The 22,449-nt window shown below is 38.5% G+C and overlaps 1 protein-coding gene across 1 annotated transcript in view; it reads right to left on the minus strand.

Annotated features, from left to right (window-relative positions):
• LOC133284698 (uncharacterized) overlaps positions 1–22,449 on the minus strand; it is a 69,183-nt gene that overhangs the window by 42,994 nt on the left and 3,740 nt on the right. The window contains exons 3-4 of the mRNA XM_061481775.1: positions 12,428–12,602; positions 11,700–11,815 (exon numbers count right to left, since the gene is read on the minus strand). Of these exons, the coding sequence (XP_061337759.1) occupies positions 11,700–11,815; positions 12,428–12,602 (291 nt within the window). The remainder of the gene's footprint in view (positions 1–11,699; positions 11,816–12,427; positions 12,603–22,449) is intronic.

The raw sequence follows: 22,449 nt of genomic DNA on the forward strand, positions 1-22,449 counted from the left end.
AAGCCCATAAGGGCCAGTTTTCTATCCACCCTGGTGCCACGAAGATGTACCAAGACCTGAAGAAGAACTTCTGGTGGCCGGGCATGAAGAAAGATGTTGATGTCTTTGTGTCCAAGTGTTTGGTTTGCCAGAAGGTGAAGATTGAACATCAGAGACCGTTTGGTGAACTTCAACCTCTTGAAGTACAAAAGTGGAAGTGAGAAGGTATTTCCATGGACTTCGTGGTGGGATTGCCGAAGACTCAGGCGGGTTGTGACTCTATCTGGGTCATTGTGGACAGACTGACGAAGTCTGCCCATTTTCTTCCAGTGAAGGTGAGCTTCACTACAGAGTAGTTGGCCAAGCTTTATGTTCGCGAGATTGTGAGACTTCATGAGGTGCCCGAGAGTATCATTAGTGATAGGGACCCGAAGTTCACATCTCGGTTCTAGGAGGCGCTGCAGGAGGCTTTTGGTACGCAGTTGAGATTGAGTACAGCCTATCACCCTCAGACTGATGGACAGACTGAGAGGACCATCCAGACCTTGGAGGACATGTTGCGGGGTTGCACGTTGGAGCAGGGCTCGGCATGGGATAGGTACCTTCCGTTGGTTGAATTTTCGTACAACAACAGCTTTCGTGCTAGCCTGGGCATGGCGCCCTACGAAGCACTGTATGGTAGGAGGTGTCGGACTCCTACTTGTTGGTCTGAAGTTGGAGACAAGGAGCTTTTTGGTTTGGACTTTATCCAAGATACCACCCAGCAGATCCAGATGATCAGAGGAAAGTTGAAGCAGGCGCAGAATCGCCAGAAGAGCTACTACGATGTCAAGCATTGTCCACTGGAGTTCAGTGCGGGTGAGCACGTGTTTGTGAGACTTTCACCTGTCACCGGTGTTGGTCGGGCACTCGGAGTGAGGAAGCTGAGCCCGCGATATATTGGGCCATACCAGATTCTTGGTAGAGTAGGACCTGTTGCCTACCGGCTTGCCTTACCTCCGAACTTGGCCAACATCCACGAACGTGTTTCACGTGTCTCAGCTTCGGAAGTACATAGCAGATCCTTCGCACGTGGTGCAACCGGATGATGTGGAAGTCCGGGAGAACCTGAAAACTCCCGTTGGGCCACTCAGAATTCTTGATCGTGGCGAGAAGCAGCTAAGGAGCAAGACCATTCCTATGGTCAAAGTGCAGTGGACTGGACGAACACCTGAGGAGTGTACTTGGGAGCGTGAGGACGAGCTTCTCCAGCAGTACCCCGAGTTTCGAGACAGGTATGTTTTCTGATTTTGAGGACAAAATCCTAAAAAGGTGGGGTGAATGTAAGAACCCGCACCGTTAATTAAGGAATTTAATTAATTAACTATGTTAAATTAGGAAATGATTCCATAATTGACCCTAATAATTATTAAGAAGCTTTAATAATTATGATAAGTGATTAAGAATGCTGGAAGTCGCTTTTCGGAAGAAAAGTGCAGATACCGGTTCTGCTAGTCGATATAAATGTGTACCGAAAAAGTATCCCGGAAGGTTATAATAAGTGCATGATAATTCCTAGAATAATATATAGGACTTGTAAAACGAGTTTCAAGTTAATATAATGAGAACTGGTGCCAGAAACTGATACTGGCTATGAAAAGCGCGTACCGGAAAGGTGATCCGAAAAATATAATAAAAATATGATAATTATTGTAAAATTGAGTAGGTTAAGAATCCAAAGTTTGGGATTAAAATGCTAAGCGTAGCAATTAAAGTTAATACTGTGTGTTTAATGAGTAAATGGCTATATATACACCCATTATGGGCACAAAACCCTAGGACCAGACTTCTTACGTGAAGGGTTGCTGACCAGTTCTTCTAACACTGTTCCATTGCCTACTTTCACCATTTTTGAGCTCAAGTTGCCACCTTTGCTTGGGTTCTTCATCTTTGAGCTTGTATACACTAGAGAGTTATCCTTGTGAGGGTGTGAGGGTGTATTTTCTGAGTCCTTGCCACTGTGTGAGTCAATTTTGAGGGCTGAGTTTGGAGGTTGAGTGGTGAAAGCCTTGGTCTTGGCATTTTGAGCTTCAAAGTGTCACCTTTGTGAAGAAAAAACCCATCTTGGTGTGCATTTTTCGTACACAGTGTTGAGGCAGACTTTGGAGGCGTAGACTCTACGTTTTAACAACACTGGATGTAATGCCGTGATTTAGATACTCACTTTATTTATATATTGAGGTATTTCAGTAGATGTCTTATTGCAATTTACATTCAGGCGATGTTTTTCTGAAAATGATTAAGTAATCAACTTGGCTAAGTATAATGACGTCATAAATGAAAAGAAAAAGAAATTTCCGCAATTTTAATTAAGCGTAGCTTAATACAATGTAATGTTAATACTACCGGATATATACGGGGTGTTACAGTTCCTAAGAAATTATAGTAGTGGATATGAAATGATGAGGATGTAAAAAGGGGAAGAGATTGATGAGAATGTGATACGATCCTATTCAGCAAAAGGTGTATACAATAAGGAGAAGCAGGGGAATATTATCAGTTCAGAGAGGGTATTTTGTGTGGCTGACGTGGATAACAGAATTGGAGAGGCTGTTGAGGAAAGTCCGGTTGCTTAAATAGGGCAGGATGCATTGGTGTAGGGGGCATGGATATTGCTGGGACTTTTGGGCACCTCTTGGGTGAATTGAGAGAGACTAGAGGCTCTAGAATTCCTCTAGGATTTTAGCTTCACTAGTTAGGATCAATCACTGAAATATGTCTCTTGGGCACCTCTAGAATTCTTCTGTAAACAACATGGTTGTATAGGATTGTTTTTAGGCAATTTCCATTATTGTTATCTTGTTCCTTGTTAGGAATAATATTATTTTTATTATTATTAGAATAGTCTAGATTGTTGGCTTGGCCCATTAGGTCATCCCATTAGGTCTTTTAGTCTCTATAAATAGAGAGCCTCCTTGTACAAACTTACACACTTGAATATACAATATATTTCAGATTCAATTTGGTATCAGAGCTCTCGATCTGAGGGCTCTGCTTCCGCATATATATCTTTTCCCTTCTTTTTACTGCCGTGCATCATACCGGCAAACCTTTTTACCGCCGTGCATAATACCGACAACCTTTTTCAACCCTCCGAACATTGTTAGACCCTTTTTCGATCTCAGATCGTCATCCTCCTTCATTATTTGACCGGAAAACACTGTTCACATCGCTAGAAACACTGTTCTGTCACTATTCATCACTGTTTCAGCCACCTTTCCGGCGAGAAACCACGCGATCAGGATCCCCTCACGCCGGCGACCATTTCTGTCCAAGTCCCGTCCCAAACGGCCGCCGCACGGGCCTCCACGCGCCACCTCTCTCCGGCGCGTGTGCACTGTTCCGGCCACCTTTTCCGGCCAAACCAAGGCAGACAGGCTCGCCTCTGCCTCCTCCTTCCAGATCCGGTGCCCGATCGTTGTGGGTCTCTTCCGTTCGAGGGTTTCCAGTGCAAAAGTCGCTACTTTGTTCCTTTTTCGCGTGATTTTTACAGTTTTTTGGTTGTCTGATCGCTGTTCCTGATGGAAGGAACCAGTAAACATTCTTCCGGCATCATTTCAAGTGCTATTCCATCTATCACAACTCTGAAATTGACCGGATCTGCCACTTACAAGACCTGGTCTACCTCCGTTAAGATCTGGTTTACCGGTCAAGGCCATGACAAACATCTCACCACTAAGAAAACTGATATTTCCAAAGATCAGATAACTGAATGGGAGAAAGTTGATGCTCAGCTCCTCAGTATTCTTTGGCAATCCATTGATTCATCTCTTCTCAATATTTTCATTCCCTTTGAGACCTGCTATGATGTGTGGACGGAAGCCAAAAACCTCTACACCAATGATATTCAGCAACTTTATTCCATTGTCTCCCAGATGATGGATTTGCGCAAATCACCCGAAGCTCGTATGGAAGTTTATGTTGGTAAGATTCGTTCTTTGATGCAGGAATTTTTGGCTATGTTAACTCATGCTGCGGATGCTACAGTGTACAGGACGCAAGTGGAGCGTCTCTTTACGGTTGTGACTCTCTCTGGTCTCCCTGACGGATTAGAAAGTGTTCGTGAGAACATTCTAACCAGTACTGAGATTCCCAGCATATCCCAGACCTTTCAGCGCCTTCTGAATCTTCAAGATAAGGTGCCCCCCGCACACGTGCCAGCTACTGACTCTACTGCTCTCTTGTCTGATTCTGCTGCTTTAGTCTCTCGTGGTAATTGGAACAATGGTGGACGCGGTCGTGGTCGTGGCCGCGGACAAGGCGGTCGCGGGCCCATGACATCATATGGCCCAGGCGGGCGCGGACAAACGATGTCGTATGGACAGGGTGGCCGAGGACAAAGGCCTCGGTGTAATTATTGCCAATATCTGGGCCACATTGAAGAACGTTGTTATAGAAAGTACCCTCACTTGAAGCCACCACATATGAACTTTGCTCAAACAGATGTTTTTTCACCCTCGACCGGATCAGTGACTATTTCCGCTGCAGACTATGAGGCCCTTCTCCAGAAGAGTTCTTCTCAGCCACCTGCTCCAAATACTGGTAATCATGTTGCTTGTTTTTCTCAATCGTCTCTTGGACCCTGGATAATAGACTCAGGTGCTACTGATCATCTTTGTGGTAATAAGGATCTTTTTACTTCCCTTACCTTTTCTAATAATCTTCCCTCTGTTACTCTTGTTGATGGCACCAAGGCTCCTGCTCGTGGCATTGGGCAAGCCAAACCAACTCCCTTCTTGACTTTAACCTCTGTTTATTACATCCCTGGCATTCCTTTTAATTTAATTTCTGTTAGTCAATTGACCCATTCTCTTTCTTGCTCTATCACCTTTTCTAAACAATCTTTTTCTATGCAGGATCCGGGTACGGGGAAGACGATTGGAGCGGGCGGTGAGTCACGAGGTCTCTACTATCTGCATGCACCCTCTGCTCCAGTTGCATGCTCTCTCACAAAGTCTCCTGAGCTTCTCCATAGCCGTCTGGGTCATCCAAGTCTCTCGAAGCTTCAGCATATGGTTCCTTTTTTGTCAGGTCTTAAGTCTTTGAATTGTCAGTCTTGTCAGCAGGGAAAGCATACTCGCTCTTCCTTTGCTAGTAGAGTCAATAACAGAGCTGCTGCTCCCTTTTCTATTGTTCATTCTGATATTTGGGGTCCGAGTCGGACTATGTCAGTTTTGGGTTTTCAGTATTTTGTAACCTTTATTGATGATTTCTCCCGTTGCACTTGGGTTTATTTAATGAAAAATCGTTCTGAGTTATTTTCTATTTATCAAAAGTTTTGTGCAGAAATAAAAACTCAATTTGGTGCTTCTATTCAAATCTTGCACAGTGATAATGCAAAAGAGTATGTGTCTCTTGAATTTTCTAAATTTCTGGATACACATGAGACGATACACCAAACTACCTGTCCCTACACTCCACAACAAAATGGAGTCGCTGAACCTAAAAATAGACATCTAGTTGAAACTGCACGTACTCTTCTCATTCATATGAACGTCCCACTCCGTTTTTGGGCAGATGCTATTATCACCTCATGTTTTCTTATCAACCGCATGCCCTCTTCTGTGCTAAATAATGATGTTCCCCACAGTATTTTGTTTTCCGGAACACCTTCTTATCCTCTGCCTTTACATATTTTTGGCTGTACTTGTTTTGTTCATGATCTTACTCCAGGTAAAGACAAGTTGACATCCAAGGCCTTCAAATGTATTTTCCTTGGGTATACCCGTTTTCAAAAAGGGTATCGTTGCTATTCTCCTGATCTCAAGCGTTATATCGTTTCTGCTGATGTCACTTTCCTTGATCAGCAGCCTTTTTACTCTACTCCGTCTCCAGTGTCACAAGTTGATCAGGTCCTTCCTCTTCCTTTTCTTGACTTGTCTTTACCAGCTGCAGGTGACCCTATTCCAGAGGAGCAACCAATTACCTCCATACCTGCAGATCGTCCTCTCCTCACATACCAGCATCGTCAGCCTGCACCTCCTCCGACTTTGCCTCTTGATGACTCATCGCCCTTTCCCGTCAGCTCTTCTCCTCCGGATCCTCCATCAGAGACTCCTCCCATTGCCCTTCGGAAAGGTATTCGATCCACTCGAAATCCTCATCCATTTTATTCTTTCTTGAGTTATGACAGACTTTCTTCACAACATTTTACTTTTGTTTCTAGTCTCTCTTCTGTTTCCATCCCTAAAACCACAGGTGAAGCACTATCTCATCCAGGGTGGCGCCAGGCGATGCTTGATGAAATGCAGGCACTTCACTCCAATGGCACTTGGGATCTTGTTCGTGCTCCTCCCGGGAAGTCTGTTGTTGGTTGTCGATGGGTGTTCACAGTTAAAGTTGGTCCTGATGGCACTGTTGATCGTCTTAAAGCTCGCTTAGTGGCCAAGGGATACACACAAATCTTTGGTCTTGATTATGGGGATACCTTTTCTCCTGTTGCTAAGATGGCTTCTGTTCGCCTGTTTCTTGCCCTTGCCGTCATTCATCACTGGCCTCTTCTCCAACTTGATATTAAGAACGCTTTTCTACATGGTGACTTGCAGGAGGAAGTTTATATGGAGCAACCACCAGGTTTTGTTGCTCAGGGGGAGAGTTCTGGAATGATATGTAAACTTCGAAAATCTTTATATGGCCTGAAGCAATCTCCTCGGGCCTGGTTTAGCCGCTTTAGTTCAGTTGTTGAATCCTTTGGCTTAATCAGAAGCAAAGCCGATCATTCTGTCTTTTACCGGCATAGCTCTTCTGGCCAGTGCGTTTATCTTCTGGTCTATGTTGATGACATTATCATTACAGGCAGTGATCAGACCGGGATTGATCAGTTGAAAGAGCATTTATTCAATCAATTTCAGACCAAAGATCTTGGCAGACTTCGATATTTCTTGGGGATCGAAGTTGCACAGTCTAGGCGGGGCATTTCCATCTGTCAGAGGAAGTATGCACTGGATATCCTAGATGAGACTGGCATGTTAGGCTGTAAACCCATTGATACACCTATGGACCCCAATGTTAAGTTATTACCAGGACAGGGGGAGCCACTGCCAGATCCTAGTCGCTACCGCCGACTAGTTGGAAAATTGAATTATCTTACTGTGACAAGGCCAGATATCTCCTTCGCAGTGAGTGTTGCAAGTCAATTTCTTGATTCTCCCTGTGACTCCCATTGGGATGCAGTTATTAGAATTCTCTGATATATTAAAAGGGCGCCAGGAAGAGGTTTATTATATACAAATAAAGGGAGTTCAGAGATCTCTAGTTATTCAGATGCTGACTGGGCAGGTTCTCCTTCAGATAGACGATCCACCTCAGGGTATTGTGTTCTTTTCGGAGGAAATTTGATCTCTTGGAAGAGTAAGAAGCAAACTGTGGTCGCCAGATCCAGTGCGGAGGCAGAATATCGGGCAATGGCAAATGCAACCTGTGAGCTCATCTGGCTGAGACAATTGTTGAAGGAACTCCATCTCTGTGAACAAAGGCCTATGAAGCTCATTTGTGACAACCAAGCCGCTTTGCATATATCCTCTAACCCAGTCTTTCATGAGAGGACCAAGCATATAGAAATTGACTGTCATTTTGTTAGAGAAAAGATCCAGTCAAAGGAGATCGAGACAGCATTTGTCAATTCCAATGATCAACTTGCGGATGTATTCACTAAAGCTCTTAGAGGTCCCCGAATAGATCATATTTGTAACAAGCTGGGAGCTTTTGATATATACGCACCAGCTTGAGGGGGAGTGTTAGAAATAATATTATTTTATTATTATTAGAATAGTCTAGAATAGTCTAGATTGTGGGCTTGGCTCATTAGGTCATCCCATTAGGTCTTTTAGTCTCTATAAATAGAGAGCCTCCTTGTACAAACTTACACACTTGAATATACAATATATTTCAGATTCAATTTTCCTTAAATATACAGAAAATCCGGATATTTTCTGGGTCAAAAGCTGCAGTTTCTTGTGTTCTCTGATTATCTGGTCTGGTTCTTATCAATTGGTATCAAAGCTCTCTAATCTAGGGGCTTTGAACCACACCATTCAAAAAAAAAAATGAGAAATCAATTTTATAAAATGAAGATTCCTATATTTTCTGGGGAAGAAGAAGCTTGGGGATTGTTGCTTCAAGTTGAGAGGTACTTCGAGGCAAAGGGAATTGCGGATACTAAAAAGCCATGGGAAGCTAGAAAGGATTCACCGGTCAAGCTCAAATCTGGTACCGATACTGGTATAATCCAAAAGTTAGCTTGTGGACATTTTTAAAAGCTTTCTTCAAGGAATTTCAACCGGAAGTTTGTTTGGTGGATGAAGAAAAATTCGAGCCTCAAAAACCAGAATTCGAACAGCAACAAAAATTTGTATGGGAGGAAGCGGAGATCACAGAAAAAGGTAGAAGAGGAGAAGAGAGTTGTCTTTAGGACAGAACTACTAGAAGATCTGAAGACTGACGCCATTAAAAAAATAAAAGAGGATGAGCAAGATGATAAGGGAGAAGATGTTGAGCATAAAGAGCCTATAAAAAGTAAAGAAGAAAGTGGAGTAGTAGAAGTGGAAAGGCAATCAGCAGCCATGGTTATAGACCCACTAGATCTATTTTTTCTTAAGAAGATGGAGGGCTTTGAACGGCACAACCATGAGGAAAGAAGGTGGTTGCGAACGCGTGAAGAAGGAGAGGAGGTGGAACAACCACCACCATTACCCAAACCTCCAGAAACGAGTATTCTTGTGAAGAAGCAGGCGAGTCCGCAGTGCAACAAGGAGGAGGTAAAGCGGCTGCGAATTGTGCTGAGAGAGGATAAAAAAATTAGGGTAAAGGGGGAATGAAGAAAATGGGCCGATCTATTGCACTAATGAATGGTCAGGCCCAACTATCTATCCACCTATTTCAAGTCCAAAACCTTAGCCTATCTGCTGTGAATTTTAGAGGAAATGCTGTTTGTGGGCTGATGATTCAAACTAACCAATGGTTACTAGGCCTCACAAATGTTTTTTTTTTTGGACAATTGGAATTGGGGGCTGCTGCATTTGCCTGACCCAATCATATTTTCAGTATTTGAATGGGCCTAAGGCCATCACCTTGATTGACCTAACCTGCCTTTTTAATCAGGGGGTCACCATAAATCTGAATAACCAAGACATTGTTGATGTGTTTCCTTGTCGTCTTCGCAAGGCTATAGACAACAACCACTGCAGCGAGAAGATAATCAAGGATGATGAGCTGACAAGTGAGGAGCGAAGAATCAGGGAAGCATTTGTCATCATTACCAGTCACGGTCATGGCAACAAAGGAACAAAGGAGTATGTGCTTTCCAGAACCGGTTTTACCCACTCCTCTAACGGGTCCAACTTCGAAAAGACAAACTTTCAACCCAAACGATTCTCTACTTTGTTATCCACTGTTATGGCCATGAATTATGCTACAAACATAAACAAAAGCACTATTGGAGCTGTCATGGAATTTCGACTGGCTGCAGAAGCTCATTTATACGCAAAAGTAGAAAAATCTGTCAAGAGAAAGACTGATCTTTGTTCATGTCGTAATGGGTAATGAAATGGGGATTGAAGCAGTGCAAAGGGATCCAGGTGGACATTATCATACTTTAGGCACATGTGGATTCCTACAACTCAAGGAGTGGGATCCTAGTGGACGCTCTTATATTTTAGAAATCTGTGGGCATATACTTTTCACACAGTGGGACCCCGGTAAATGATCATCACCTTGAGGACAAGGTAATTGTTAGGGGAGAGTATTGATACAATTCTAGTCAGCAAAGGTGTATAAAATAAGGAAAAGAAGGGGAATATTATCAGTTGAGAGAGGGTATTTTGTGTGGCTGACGTGGATAACAGAATTGGAGAGGCTGTTGAGGAAAGTCTGGTTGTTTAAATAGAGGAGGATGCATTGGTGTAGGGGGCATGGATATTGCTGGGACTTTTGGGCACCTCTTGGGTGAATTGGTAGAGACTAGAGGCTCTAGAATTCCTCTATGATTTTTTAGCTTCACTAGTTAGGATCAATCACTGTAATATGTCTCTTGTTTTCCATTTAGTATTTTCTTCTGTAAACAACATGGCTATATAGGATTGTTTTCAGGCAATTTCCATTATTGTTATCTTGTTCCTTAAATATACAGAAAATCCAGATATTTTCTGGGCCAAGAGCTGCAGTTTCTTGTGTTCTCTGATTATCTGGTTTGGTTCTTATCAGAACGTAAGCTATAGAATTATAGTGGGTTAAATCAAATTATGGAATGGATCGGGATTTTCCGTGTGATCATAAAAATTCCTCTTATTCTAAAAGGAAAATTTTATAGAATAATAAGGCCTGCAATGCTATACGGAGCTGAATGTTGGCCAACACAAAAACATGAGCATAAAATGAGAATAATAAAAATGGGGATGTTAAAGTGGATATGAAGTTATACAAGGATGGATAAGATAAGAAAGGAAGGTATTGAACAAAAATTTGGAGTAGTACCAATGGAAGAAAATATAAGAGAACCTTGGGATACACCACTCCAAAAGCTAGCTCAAAGGGTGGGAGTGCCCAAGGCCTTATAAACTCCACATTAGTTTCTCATACAACCAATGTGGGACTATATATCTCAACAATAACAAACAAGTATGGAAAGGATTTCAAAGCATTATAACTTGCAACAATAAAAAAGAAGTCTAAGAGAGCAACTAACTAAGTCAATATAAATAGTTGACAAAGCTCAAAGAAGCTCAAGATTCATGCTAGAATGGAAGAACCCAAGTCCAAGAGCCCACAAGTAGTATATTTTTAGGACTTAGGCTTAATCGTGAAGGTACTTGACAATTTGCATGAAAAAGCTCAAAAGATTTTCGAAACACATGCATTACATCAACATTTCGTGTTGAAATCTCACAAAACTATTTTGAACATCCCACGTTTATGAAAACATGTTCCAAGTGTCTATCAAACATTTATAAGTGATTGCAATCCATTTAAATCAAGAAACAATGCTTTTGGCTGAATTTCCAACCTTTTAATAGGGCTGGATCCCCCCTACACCAGAAAACAAAAATAACATCTATAAATGGATTAAAAAAACTATATTTCCCACCAAACGTATTTATAATAATGAATTACGGATTTCAACATAAACAATCATTGTTTCATTGATCAAAAGTTATTATTGATTGTTCTCCTCAAATCAAACACATTTATTTCTCATTCACACTCTTCTTGATCATAGATTGGCGTACAGTTTCTCTAAGAACGAAATGAAATAAAGTTATTAGCTTTGTGGAGGGATAGAATTTTTCTATATTTTTTTTTATTATTAATTTTCTTTAATATGTTCTTGCTTTTATATGAGCTCGTCAACTGCAAGATCCCAACTAGTTTGGGAGGATAAAGATAATGTTGATATTGTAAGTTTTTTGTCCTATTCTATATCGTCCTGTACACCAAAATGCCTTAATTGTATACAGAGACAGATGGTGTCAAATATCAGATCATAAAAGGTAAGTAATAGTTAGTAGTTCACAAACTACTTCAGCTTTCTAAACAGGAGATAATTTAGCAGAAATTTAAGTATGAAATATAAAATTCATAATAATATAGACAAGTAATTGACTAAAAAATCAGGGTTTAAAATTTCTCCTCATTCCACATAATTTTACAATAGCAGGTAGTTTAAGAACAGAAGTATGAAATCTTACCGGCAATATCAGCAATTTTTAATTTCTCACGCAAAAAGACCCTCGACATAATTGAAGCCATAATTGGAGTTGTTGAATTCAATAAAATAGCTTGAGAAAAAGGCAACCTCTGAAAGCTGAAAAAGAATAAATTTCTTTGTTACAGTAATAGGCAGTTCATGAAATCCTCAACAAGCATCCCTCCAAAATTGCCCAGAATAGCAGAAAATATCAAAACAACGTAAAGCACACCAAAAATAAAAGGTTGGGAAGTGATGAAGAGAGTTGCATGTAAACTCTAGTTTACTAAAGCAAATCATGGACAATGACACAATACAAACCAAGGTTTTAACTGAACATAATATGAAGAATACTACACGTGAAATAACTCTTGTCAACATGGAGTTCGATAACGTTAGGATACATTGATACAATATGAAGTATTCAACTGATTTTGTCTTTACATACTTATCAGTTACATGAAAATGCAATACAAATCCCTCTGCTAAAACCTTCATTGAATATTATACTAGCAACTAATGAAATTACTATTCAAACCAGAAAGCTTTATAAAATAAACTATCAACAGTGCAGAAAAATATAATATCCAATAATATCCTAAAACAAAGATAATTTACAAAAATACAAAGATAAAAAGTAAAGGGAAAAGGTGGAGAAATACCATCCTAAAATGACAAATGAAGTGCTGAAAAGAATGAAAATTAAGAGAAAAAACTCATACTACTTACCAATATACAAAACTTGACATCGATATACAGCCTGTAAGGGCCCTTAAAAGTAACATGGTTCTAACATGGGATGTTCCAAATAGTGGCTGTTCGCTCCTTCTCAACCACAAATATGACAGTATCAAGATAATTGTACATCTTCCAAAAGCAGTCTCGAACAAAGGAATTGCCTGAACTGCCAAATCAAAAATTTTATTGCAAAAATTAAAATTAGAAACAAATAAAAAAAAATGAAAATCAGAAAGAAAAAAAAAAAAGATAACTGTAGATCTTGAAAAAAAAATTCTCAAATTAACCAGACAGACCAATATATATAAAAATATATATATATAAATATTGGAAAACTTCAAAAATCTCCCTACAAGTTTTCTCAAAATCACTTATTCCCCTTCCCGAAATTTTTAATCATTACCCCCCCCCCCCCAATTTTAAAATTTCTTTATCACTTATCCCCCTAATTTGATTTTCCATCCAAAATTTTGTTAACAGAGTTAAATTTTTTAAAAAATACCAAAATTACCCTTAATAGAAAAAAGAAAAACATAATTTCCTCACAAACACAATTTTAGACGAACTCAGAGAATGTTTTTTTTAATGTAGCCTTGTTAGAATTAGTAATTATTAAAATTGTTTCCGGCAAATTCCATTGTTATTAAACACCGCACTCACAATCGTTGGTGCCATTGTTCAAATAAAATGATTAAAGAGGCATCATCTCAGCAGGTTTAGATCTTTCCTTTTCTGTTATAAGCGTTTATGCTATTATATGACTAACAAATCTGACTTTATAAATTTATTCAAAGCTGCCCTTTATTTTGCTTGCACAGCACCTGAAAAGCTTTACGTTCTGTGCTTCATATATGCCTTGTTTTTCTATTAATCATATGATATTACCAAGCAAACATGCAGAAGGTGTTATTTTGTTGTTTTCTGTGTCGTTGAGAGTAGAGAGAGGATTCAATTGTTGATTTACATTCATGTCTTGCTGACGTGAGTTTGTCTAAAACTGCGTTTGTGAGAAAATTATGTTTTTCTTTTTTCTATTAAGGGTAATTTTGGTACTTTTTAAAAAAATTAACTCTGTTAACAAAATTTTGGATGGAAAATCAAATTGGGGGGTAAGTGATAAAGAAATTTTAAGTAGGGGGATAAATGATTAAAAATTTCGGGGGGGGGGGGGGAGGAGGGGGGTTAAGTGATTTTGAGGAAACTTGTAGGGGGATTTTTGAAGTTTTCCCTATATATATATATATATATATATATATATATATATATATATACTCCATGTGTGACATCCGTTGTCTCCTTGACAGAATCCATAGAATATACTTAAAAGAAACGCACAAGCCACAAAGGAATAGAGACAGTAATCTTCAGAAAATGACTCACGCAGTTAATTCAGTGTTCACTCCAAGTGTGACATCCGTTGTCTCCTTGACAGAATCCATAGAATATACTTAAAAGAAACGCACAAGCCACAAAGGAATAGAGACAGTAATCTTCAAAAAATGACTCACGCAGTTAATTCAGTGTTCACGAACTGATGTATGACTGAGAATTTTGGCTTAAAACAAAATTAGATGGTTTCAAATATTGGGAAAATAAATCCATAAGGTGTGGGTTAGGGGTGGCAATTCTCAACACGACACGACTAACACGAAATTTTTGTGTTCATATAAACCCACAATCGTGTTCGTGTAAACCTAAAAGTGACCTAAAAAAGTTCTTGACATGTTCATGTTAGGGGTATGATAGGAATATACTCATGAAGGTGTATGTAAGGTGGGTTGTAGGGGACTATGTTCTACCAATGAGGTGGCATTACTAACTTTTGGAGGGAGAATAGAATATACTAGGATGTTAGGCTGGGTGTAAGATGAGAATGTGAAGTGTGTGGGGGTATCTTAGATATCTTGTGGAATTGAGACCCTTGGGAGAGTGTGAGGCCTCTCGAATTGCTTCACTCACTGTTATGTTCCTTCTGTCATTTTATTCTTTCTTTCATGTCATTTGGATTCCCATAATTTCCCTTTAGCAGTAGATCAATTTCCATCGGTTGTAATCGTTTTATTGTTAATACATATATCAGAAAGTCTGGGTTTCCAAGCCAAAATCTTGTGTTCTGTTATCTTTAATTGATTTTGGAGTTGGGTTCGTATCAAGGTATTAGCGTTCATGTTCACGTTGACCCAGAATTCAACATTACCATCAACATCAACATCAACAACACATTTATCCCAAACTAGTAGGTGTTGGTAGTAGATGAACCTAAATGAAAAGTACGAAAAGATTGAGAAAAAAAGATAAAAGTAATGTGTGTGTATATATATATATATATACATATATATATATATATATATACACATGTACATATATATATAAAACATTATCCATTAAAAAAATTAGCAACAAATAATTAAAAGGATAAATAAATTAAACATCACCTTTATCCCAAATTAATTGGGATCGGTGGTAGATGAACCCACATGAAAGATACAAAACGGTTGAAAAAGATAAAATAAAATAAAATAAAAATATATATATATGTATATATAAATAAATAAAAGTAAAAAAGAGAAGGACAAGAAGAAGTGGGGGAAATGAAGGGAAAATGACTAAAAAGGGACCATCTAGAACATAGGAATAACAACGGGTCTAACCCTCCACCATACTTATAGGTTTTCTCCATTCCGTTCTAAGACATACCGTCCGCCAATCTATATCTCACTCCATTAAACTTTGTTTTACTACCTTCCCCCAAGTAAGTTAAAATAAAATGAAAATAAAGATATATCAGAGGACAAAGAAGAATAAGAGAGTAAAAAAAAAGAAATAGAGGGATAAAAAAAAAAGAAAAAAGAGAGTAAAATAAAGAAAAAGAAAAATATATAAATAAATAAATAAATAAGAGAAAAAAGATTGAAAGGAAAAGAAAGGAATACAAGAGAAGAAGGAAAGAAATAAAAAAAAAAAAAAAGAGGAAGCTAAAGAAAGAAAGGGAGATAAAGAGGAAAAGGACTAAAAATTGATCATCTGAAACATAGGAAGAAAAACGGGTCTAACCCTCTACCATGCTAGTAGCTTTTCTTCATTCCGTTCTAAGACACACCGTCTGCCAATCTATATCCAACTTCATTAAGTCTTGTTTGACTGTCTTCCCTCAAATAAGTTTCGGTCTACCTCTTCCTCTCTTTGTGTCAAACTCTTGGTAACAAACTTTCGTTCTTACAGGAGCACCTATGGATCTTCTCATTACGTGCCCAAACCACCTCAATCTATATTCTCTCATCTTTTCAGCCACCGATACTACTCCTACATTTCGTCGAATATCTTTATTTGTTATCTTATCAACCCTTGTATGACCACACATCCACCTTAACATCCTCATTTCCGCTACTCTCATTTTATGCTCATGTTGTCATGTTGTCTATGACCGCCAACCTAAATTGCCACCCCTTATTCTTCTAGTCAAGATCCATATGGTTGGATTTATAAGGCTAAGAGATACTTGTGCATTAATCGGATTGTGGGTAACGAACAAATTTCAGCGACTTCAATTTGCCAACAAAGAAAAGGTCTTAATTGGTTTCAATGGGGGGAACCACGAAATTCTTTTCTCATCTGCGCTATTACATAGGTTTCACTTCTCAGCCTCTGGAATAAGGAAGGATCAGTGGCAGTGTATCGGGAGTGAGTGCTCTCAGCTTCACTCAGGCATGCCAACGATGATGGGTTGTTTTTAGAGATATAATTTAGTGTTATAATTGATAAAAACATAAGCTGAAAATTGCATTTTGTTTAGGAATGAATATTTCTTTAAGCTTAAAGTGTGCAGCAAGTTGTCATGTGAATAAAAATAGCATTTGAATGTCTTTTATGGGTTTAAAATACTAAAGCGATTCTTTTTGTGTTTGCAGGTTTTGAACAATACAAAGAGGAAAGCAAGGAAGTGCGAAAAGGTAGAAAGAGAAAAAAAAAAGGTTGTTTCCTGGATTCGAACCTATGACCTTTCAATCATGAAAAAACAGTTTTACCACTGCTCCGGTTCGCCCCTTTTGGTAGAAAGAGAAGATAGGTAATAAATCACATTGTGGGGAGTGGGGACCACAATTAGGGGTGGCAAAAATGAGCCAGCCCGTCGGGTTGGCTCGTAACCCGCACAAAACGAGCCGGGTTGGGTTGGCAAAAATGAGCTGCCAGCTCGATTTAGCTCGACCCGAGCCAACCCGAGCTCAAACGAGCCAGCTCGCGGGTTGAACGAGCCAGCTCGCGGGTTACTCTTTTTTTTTATTAATAAAATACAATAAAAAAAGTCACACTCAGACACTCTCACTCTCACTTTCACTCACCGCCGCTCACTACCAGCAGACAACAGTCACCCCACCCCAGGTCCCCCACCCCACCCACATCGACGGGCGACGGCGGGCGACAACATCCTCTCTTCCGCAACTTTAAGGTTTTTTTTTCCCTTTCTTCTTGTCTTACTGATCTTGCATTTTGTTAATTTTTTTTTTCCATTTTTATTCCAGATCTTGGCAGTCAGTCAGCCACCGTGCTCCTCCTCTCCACCGACCGTCACCTCTGTGTTTTCAGGTTTCTTTTTTTTTTCTTCTTAGTCTTAATCTTCAAATCTTCCCCTTTTTTTTTCTTTTGGGGGTGATAAAATCTTAAAAACAAAAGAATAAATAAAAATAAAATAAAAATGATGTTCTTCTTCATCCCGCAACTCGATCTTAAGGGGAGTCGACCTTGCATGTCAAACACTGCTGTTCAACCTCTCTCAAAATTGTATTATGCAAAAGTGTTCGATCTCTGTTATGCAAAAGTGTTCGATCTCTGTTTTGTTGCTCTGAAAATGTCCTTAATTTGCTACAGAAATCAAAGTAGCTAAGCTGCTTATATTTAGTGTTTTAGTCTATGTTGTTTACGTTTAGTGTTTTAGTTTCATGTGTACACAATTAGATTCTAAATTCTTTTGTGATTAAAATTGCACTGAACTAATCCATAATTTACCTAATAGAAAAATCTGAGACCCCTATGCATTAGTTTTGACAATACTTTATTGTAAATCAACCACCATCCATCACCAAACTTCCTTGCATTTCTGGATTCGGCGCAACAGTTTAATAATTTAGATCAGCTATTTACATTTCATATTATTGTTTTGTTTGGTTTCCTCTCTCCTACTTTCTGTATCCTATCAGTTTTGATTGTTTTGAAAAGATTGAAATGAATTCTTCTTTTAAGAAAGACATGGCAGTACAAAGAGATTGACTTATTATCCTCGTGAACATGTTGAAGTCACTTAATACCCCTTAATTTTGTTGCCTCAGTACATCTTTGGATAGTGATGAAGGATATTGACTTTTACATGTAGGTCTTTTAAAGTTGTATAAATGTGTGTCACTATTTTTCCTTAGTTCAATTACTAATATTTCTCTTTACACACTTTAAGCTCTGAAATCACAGAGTCTCCAATTCAACATGATTATGATGTAATCATATTGAAACGCAGCAATAGACTGCAAAGTACATATTCAAGTATTAGAGGAATAATATTTTTCATGTTCTCTTTATAAAATTCAAGTGAACCATTTGGTCCTTTTTTGTGAAGCTCGTTACAGAAAGAGTTCAAAGCACCACTAAGAAGAGAAAATACCATGAAATAATGATATACTATTTCCATGCATCACAGGTTGAAAACTTAATAACATCTTCTACTCAACCAGAAACAATGATTCTCCAACTAATTATGGGTTGTTGTAAACTCATTAATTGACCACCAAATGCTGGTGGTCCCCTGCAAACCTCTAAATGGCACCAAAACAACAAACTTGGTTTGGTGAATGTTACATGGCATCCTGCCATTACCTGAAGATAAAAATCAAAATTATCTGGAACAGGCCAGTGTTTTGTTAAAAGTAAATTTTTACTCTATAGGCTTAAAATTATAAGGGCTCTGTAGCTGCTATATCATGGCAATTCAACATATTATAAAATATCCTATGTTGCATGACAAACAATATATCTGGAATATATACATTGATGTATCAGAACAAGTTCAACTATACAGATAAATTATAGCACCAATGAATACATCAGGAAAAATAATACCCCTTAATCTGAGACCCCTTATTGTTTTGTTGCCTCACTTAATACCCCTTATTTTTCTTTACAGTTTGTAGAAGTTATTCTTAGTGAATTTCTTCTTTGATAAAAAAAGAAAAAGAATAGAGTTAGTTGGATGCCTTAAAATAAAGTAGCTTAGGATATTAGGCGAACTTTCTAAGCCACCTTCTTGCTGAGGGACTGTATGGATAAAGTAGCTTACTATATGCTTGTAGCTTGGATTAGGATTGTCTAATGCTTGTAGCTGATATAGCTGATGAGTTGTTTATATGGTCAGGAACCAAAGAGGAAGACAGATCATTATTGATCCTGCCCTTTACTTATCTTCGACTTGAAGTCTCTGAAATGGCTGATTCGAATAGGTTAATATTCTTCAATTTTTTTAAAATCTGTTTTAGTTTAAATTATCTTTTCCACGCTATAGTAATTTTATATTTAACTTTGATGTAGGGAAAGCTTGGTGATGCTTGAAGAAGGCAATGATGCTGATGCAGGAAGTGATGAATTGGAAGAAGTTGAAGAAGGACCTACTTTTAAAAAGCCTAGGAAAAGGCAAGCTCGTTGCTGGAAACATTTCACAATAATAGGAGAAAAAGGGAATGAAAAGGCAAGATGCAATGGTTGCAAGACAGAGTACAAGATTGACAGTAAGACTTGTGGTACGTCTACTTTAAACCGTCACATTGATAAATGCACACAAATTAAACATGAAGATATTGGTCAAGTCATATTGGACATGCAAGGTAAAATGAAGGCTATAAAAATAGATATGAAGGTAGCACGTGAGATGTATGCTGAAGCTGTTATTGAACATGACCAACCTTTTAACTTTGCTGAGTATAGAAAGTCAAGCGTTTCCATAATTACTTGAATCCAGATTGGACTGGCATTTCTAGAAATACTCTTAAACAAGATGTTTTAAATTTGCACATGAGAGACAAAATGAAGCTGAAAAAGATGTTTGGTAGCATTCAAAGTAGGATATGCTTAACTTCAGATTTGTGGACATCTTGTAATACTAAGGGTTATGTTTGCTTAACTGCCCATTTCATTGATGTCAATTGGAAGCTGAATAGTAAAATTATTGCCTTCCGTCATATGCCTCCTCCTCATACTGGATTTGAATTGACTCATAAGATACTTGGTTTGTTAAAGGAATGGGGCATGGAGAAGAAGATTTTTACCATTACTTTGGACAATGCGTCTGCAAATGACTCTATGGTTAGTGGTTTGAGAAACCAATTGAATATGCAAAAATTGTTGTTATGTGATGGGAAGTTTTTTCATGTGCGTTGTTCTGCACACATATTGAATTTGATTGTTCAAGATGGAGTAAAAGTTGCAAATGATGCCTTGACTCGGATTAGAGAGAGTGTTAAATATATAAAAGGCACAGAATCAAGAATGATCAAATTTAAGGAGTGCATTGAACAAGTTGGTGGAGAGAAAACTGTAACTGCATTGATAGCAGATGTACCCACTAGATGGAATTCCACTTATGAAATGCTTAATCGTGCTCTCAAATTCAAGCGTGAGTTAGCAATTCTCCAATTGAGTGATAGAAATTACAAGTATTATCCTTCAGAAGAAGAGTGGAATAGGTTGGAAATTCTTTGTCGGTTCTTGCATCCATTTTGTGAGATCACTAATTTGATGTCTGGCACTTCTTATCCTACTTCTAACTTGTATTTTCTACAAGTTTGGAAAATTCAGCGGGTTCTCATTCGTATGAGTAATGATGAAGATGTGGTTGTAAGTAGCATGGCTAATAAGATGATGGATAAGTTTCAAAAATATTGGGAAGATTATAGTGATGTGCTTTCATTAGGAGCTGTTCTTGATCCTCGCATTAAGTTTACTACATTATATGCTTACACACATGATGACAAGATGGAAAATATAAAGGCAAACGTGTATAAGCTCTTTGAGAATTATGTAAAAATTAATTCATCAACTACCATTGATCAAAGTCAAGATAACACCCACTCTTCAAGTCAAGGGTCAATGGAATCGAGAGGATGGGATGATGAGATATTGGATGTAAGTTCATGTTTAGCAAAAAGCTTTAATTATGTTATATCGTATTCATTTTCACGCCTTTATTTATGCATGTACTTACTTACTTCGATTATTATGTTTTTGCACTTCTCAAATATGATAGGAATTGACCTTGCACACTCAACACCAAGCAATAAATGCTGGAAAATCTGAACTTGATGTTTATTTAGAGGAGCCGCCTGTAATGGTTATTGACAGCTGGAATAGTTTAGATGCATTGCAATGGTGGAAGGATAATAGTTGTCGTTTTCCGAGTCTATCATTAATGGCTCGTGACTTGTTAAGCATTCCTATTATCACTGTGGCATCTGAATCTGCTTTTAGCATTGGATCACGTGTGCTTAACAAATATAGAAATAAGTTGTTGTCAAAGAATGTTGAAGCTTTGGTATGTACCCGCAATTGGTTGGCTGGTTTTGTTGCCAATGGTAATTTATTTATTTTCAATGCAATTAAAATTTCATTTTTCATTTGTCATTGTAACCTTAATTGATTATTTACATTTTATGGTTTGTGTTTTGTAGATGATGATGATGATGAAGATGGTATTTCTCATATATTAGCTTCTTCACGGGGATCTAATGGTCATGAAACTTTATAGATGATCTAATGATGATGGTGTACTTTTGGATGTTTATATTTTGTTATTGTACTGTATTGGCCATGGGAACTCATAGGACAATTTTTTTTTCGTAATGTGTTTGTCTACTGCTATGTTGGGATTTCTTAATTTATTGGTTATGTTTTATTAGTTACTGTCTTTACACCATTATCCATTAGGCAATCAATAGATTTGGCAGTGTTGATAATTTGATAATTATATACAGGAGAACAAACCACAAAAATTAAAATTTTTGAGCCAACCCGCGAGCCAATATTTCGAGCTAACCAACCCGCGAGCCAACTCACTGGCACCATTTCGAGCAAACTCGTGAGCTTTTTTTGAGCCAACCCGTGAGCTTTTTTCCGAGCCAACCCGCGAGCTGATTATCGAGCCAACCCGCGAGCCAACCCTAACCCGGCTCGGGTCGAGCCGGGTTGGGTTTTCTGGCTCGTTTTTTTTCGAGCCAACCCGACTCGACCCGTTTTTTTCGGGCTGAATGCGAGTTGGGCCGGGTCGAGCCGGGTTGGCCCGTTTTGCCAACCCTAACCACAATGAAAAGGACTTTGGCTCTACATGTTGAAAGGTTCAGGAAACTATAAAAGAAGAGAGAGAGAAAGTGAAGGGGACTTTTAGCTTTTAGAATCACTTTCCACTTTTCAGAACTTGTCTTAGTTTTTGGACTTCGTGAAGCTTCTCTTTCTTTTGCAACCTATTATTCCTTCTTCCTCAGGCACCAATGTTGGATCCAAACCATTTTTCTATTTCAATGCTCTAACGCCCACACCGGATATGGACCGAACTGTCTCATGACGTTTTGAACCCAGCTCACATACCGCTTTAATAGGCGAACAGCCCAACCCTTGGAAAATACTACAACCCCAGGTGGCGAAGAGCCGACATTGAGGTGCCCACTCTAAACAATCCCCCCTTTGCCGGATTATTGCCAACGTAATCATAAAAAGCTAATTTTTCAGGAATTTTAGACCAAGCTTCTGATAAACTTTGATTTTCGGCTAGCCCAGCACCAACTCTTCGATATATTTATTGCTGGAAAGTTTTTAGAAGCTTGAGCAAGATCTCATTGAAGCGCAGCAATTTCCAAAATGCAGATTTTAATCTTTTTCTTCTACATTTTAATTCTGTTTTCTGAGTTCAATTGTACTACACACATACATCCGTATTCCTTTGTTCAATATGTGACATTCAAATGAATGCTTTTGATCTGTATTTG

The sequence above is a fragment of the Gastrolobium bilobum genome, unplaced genomic scaffold (genome assembly GCF_033153095.1).
Source record: "Gastrolobium bilobum isolate Gb01-03AN ecotype WA unplaced genomic scaffold, APGP_CSIRO_Gbil_v1 utg6879, whole genome shotgun sequence".
Classification (NCBI taxonomy): Eukaryota; Viridiplantae; Streptophyta; class Magnoliopsida; order Fabales; family Fabaceae; genus Gastrolobium; species Gastrolobium bilobum.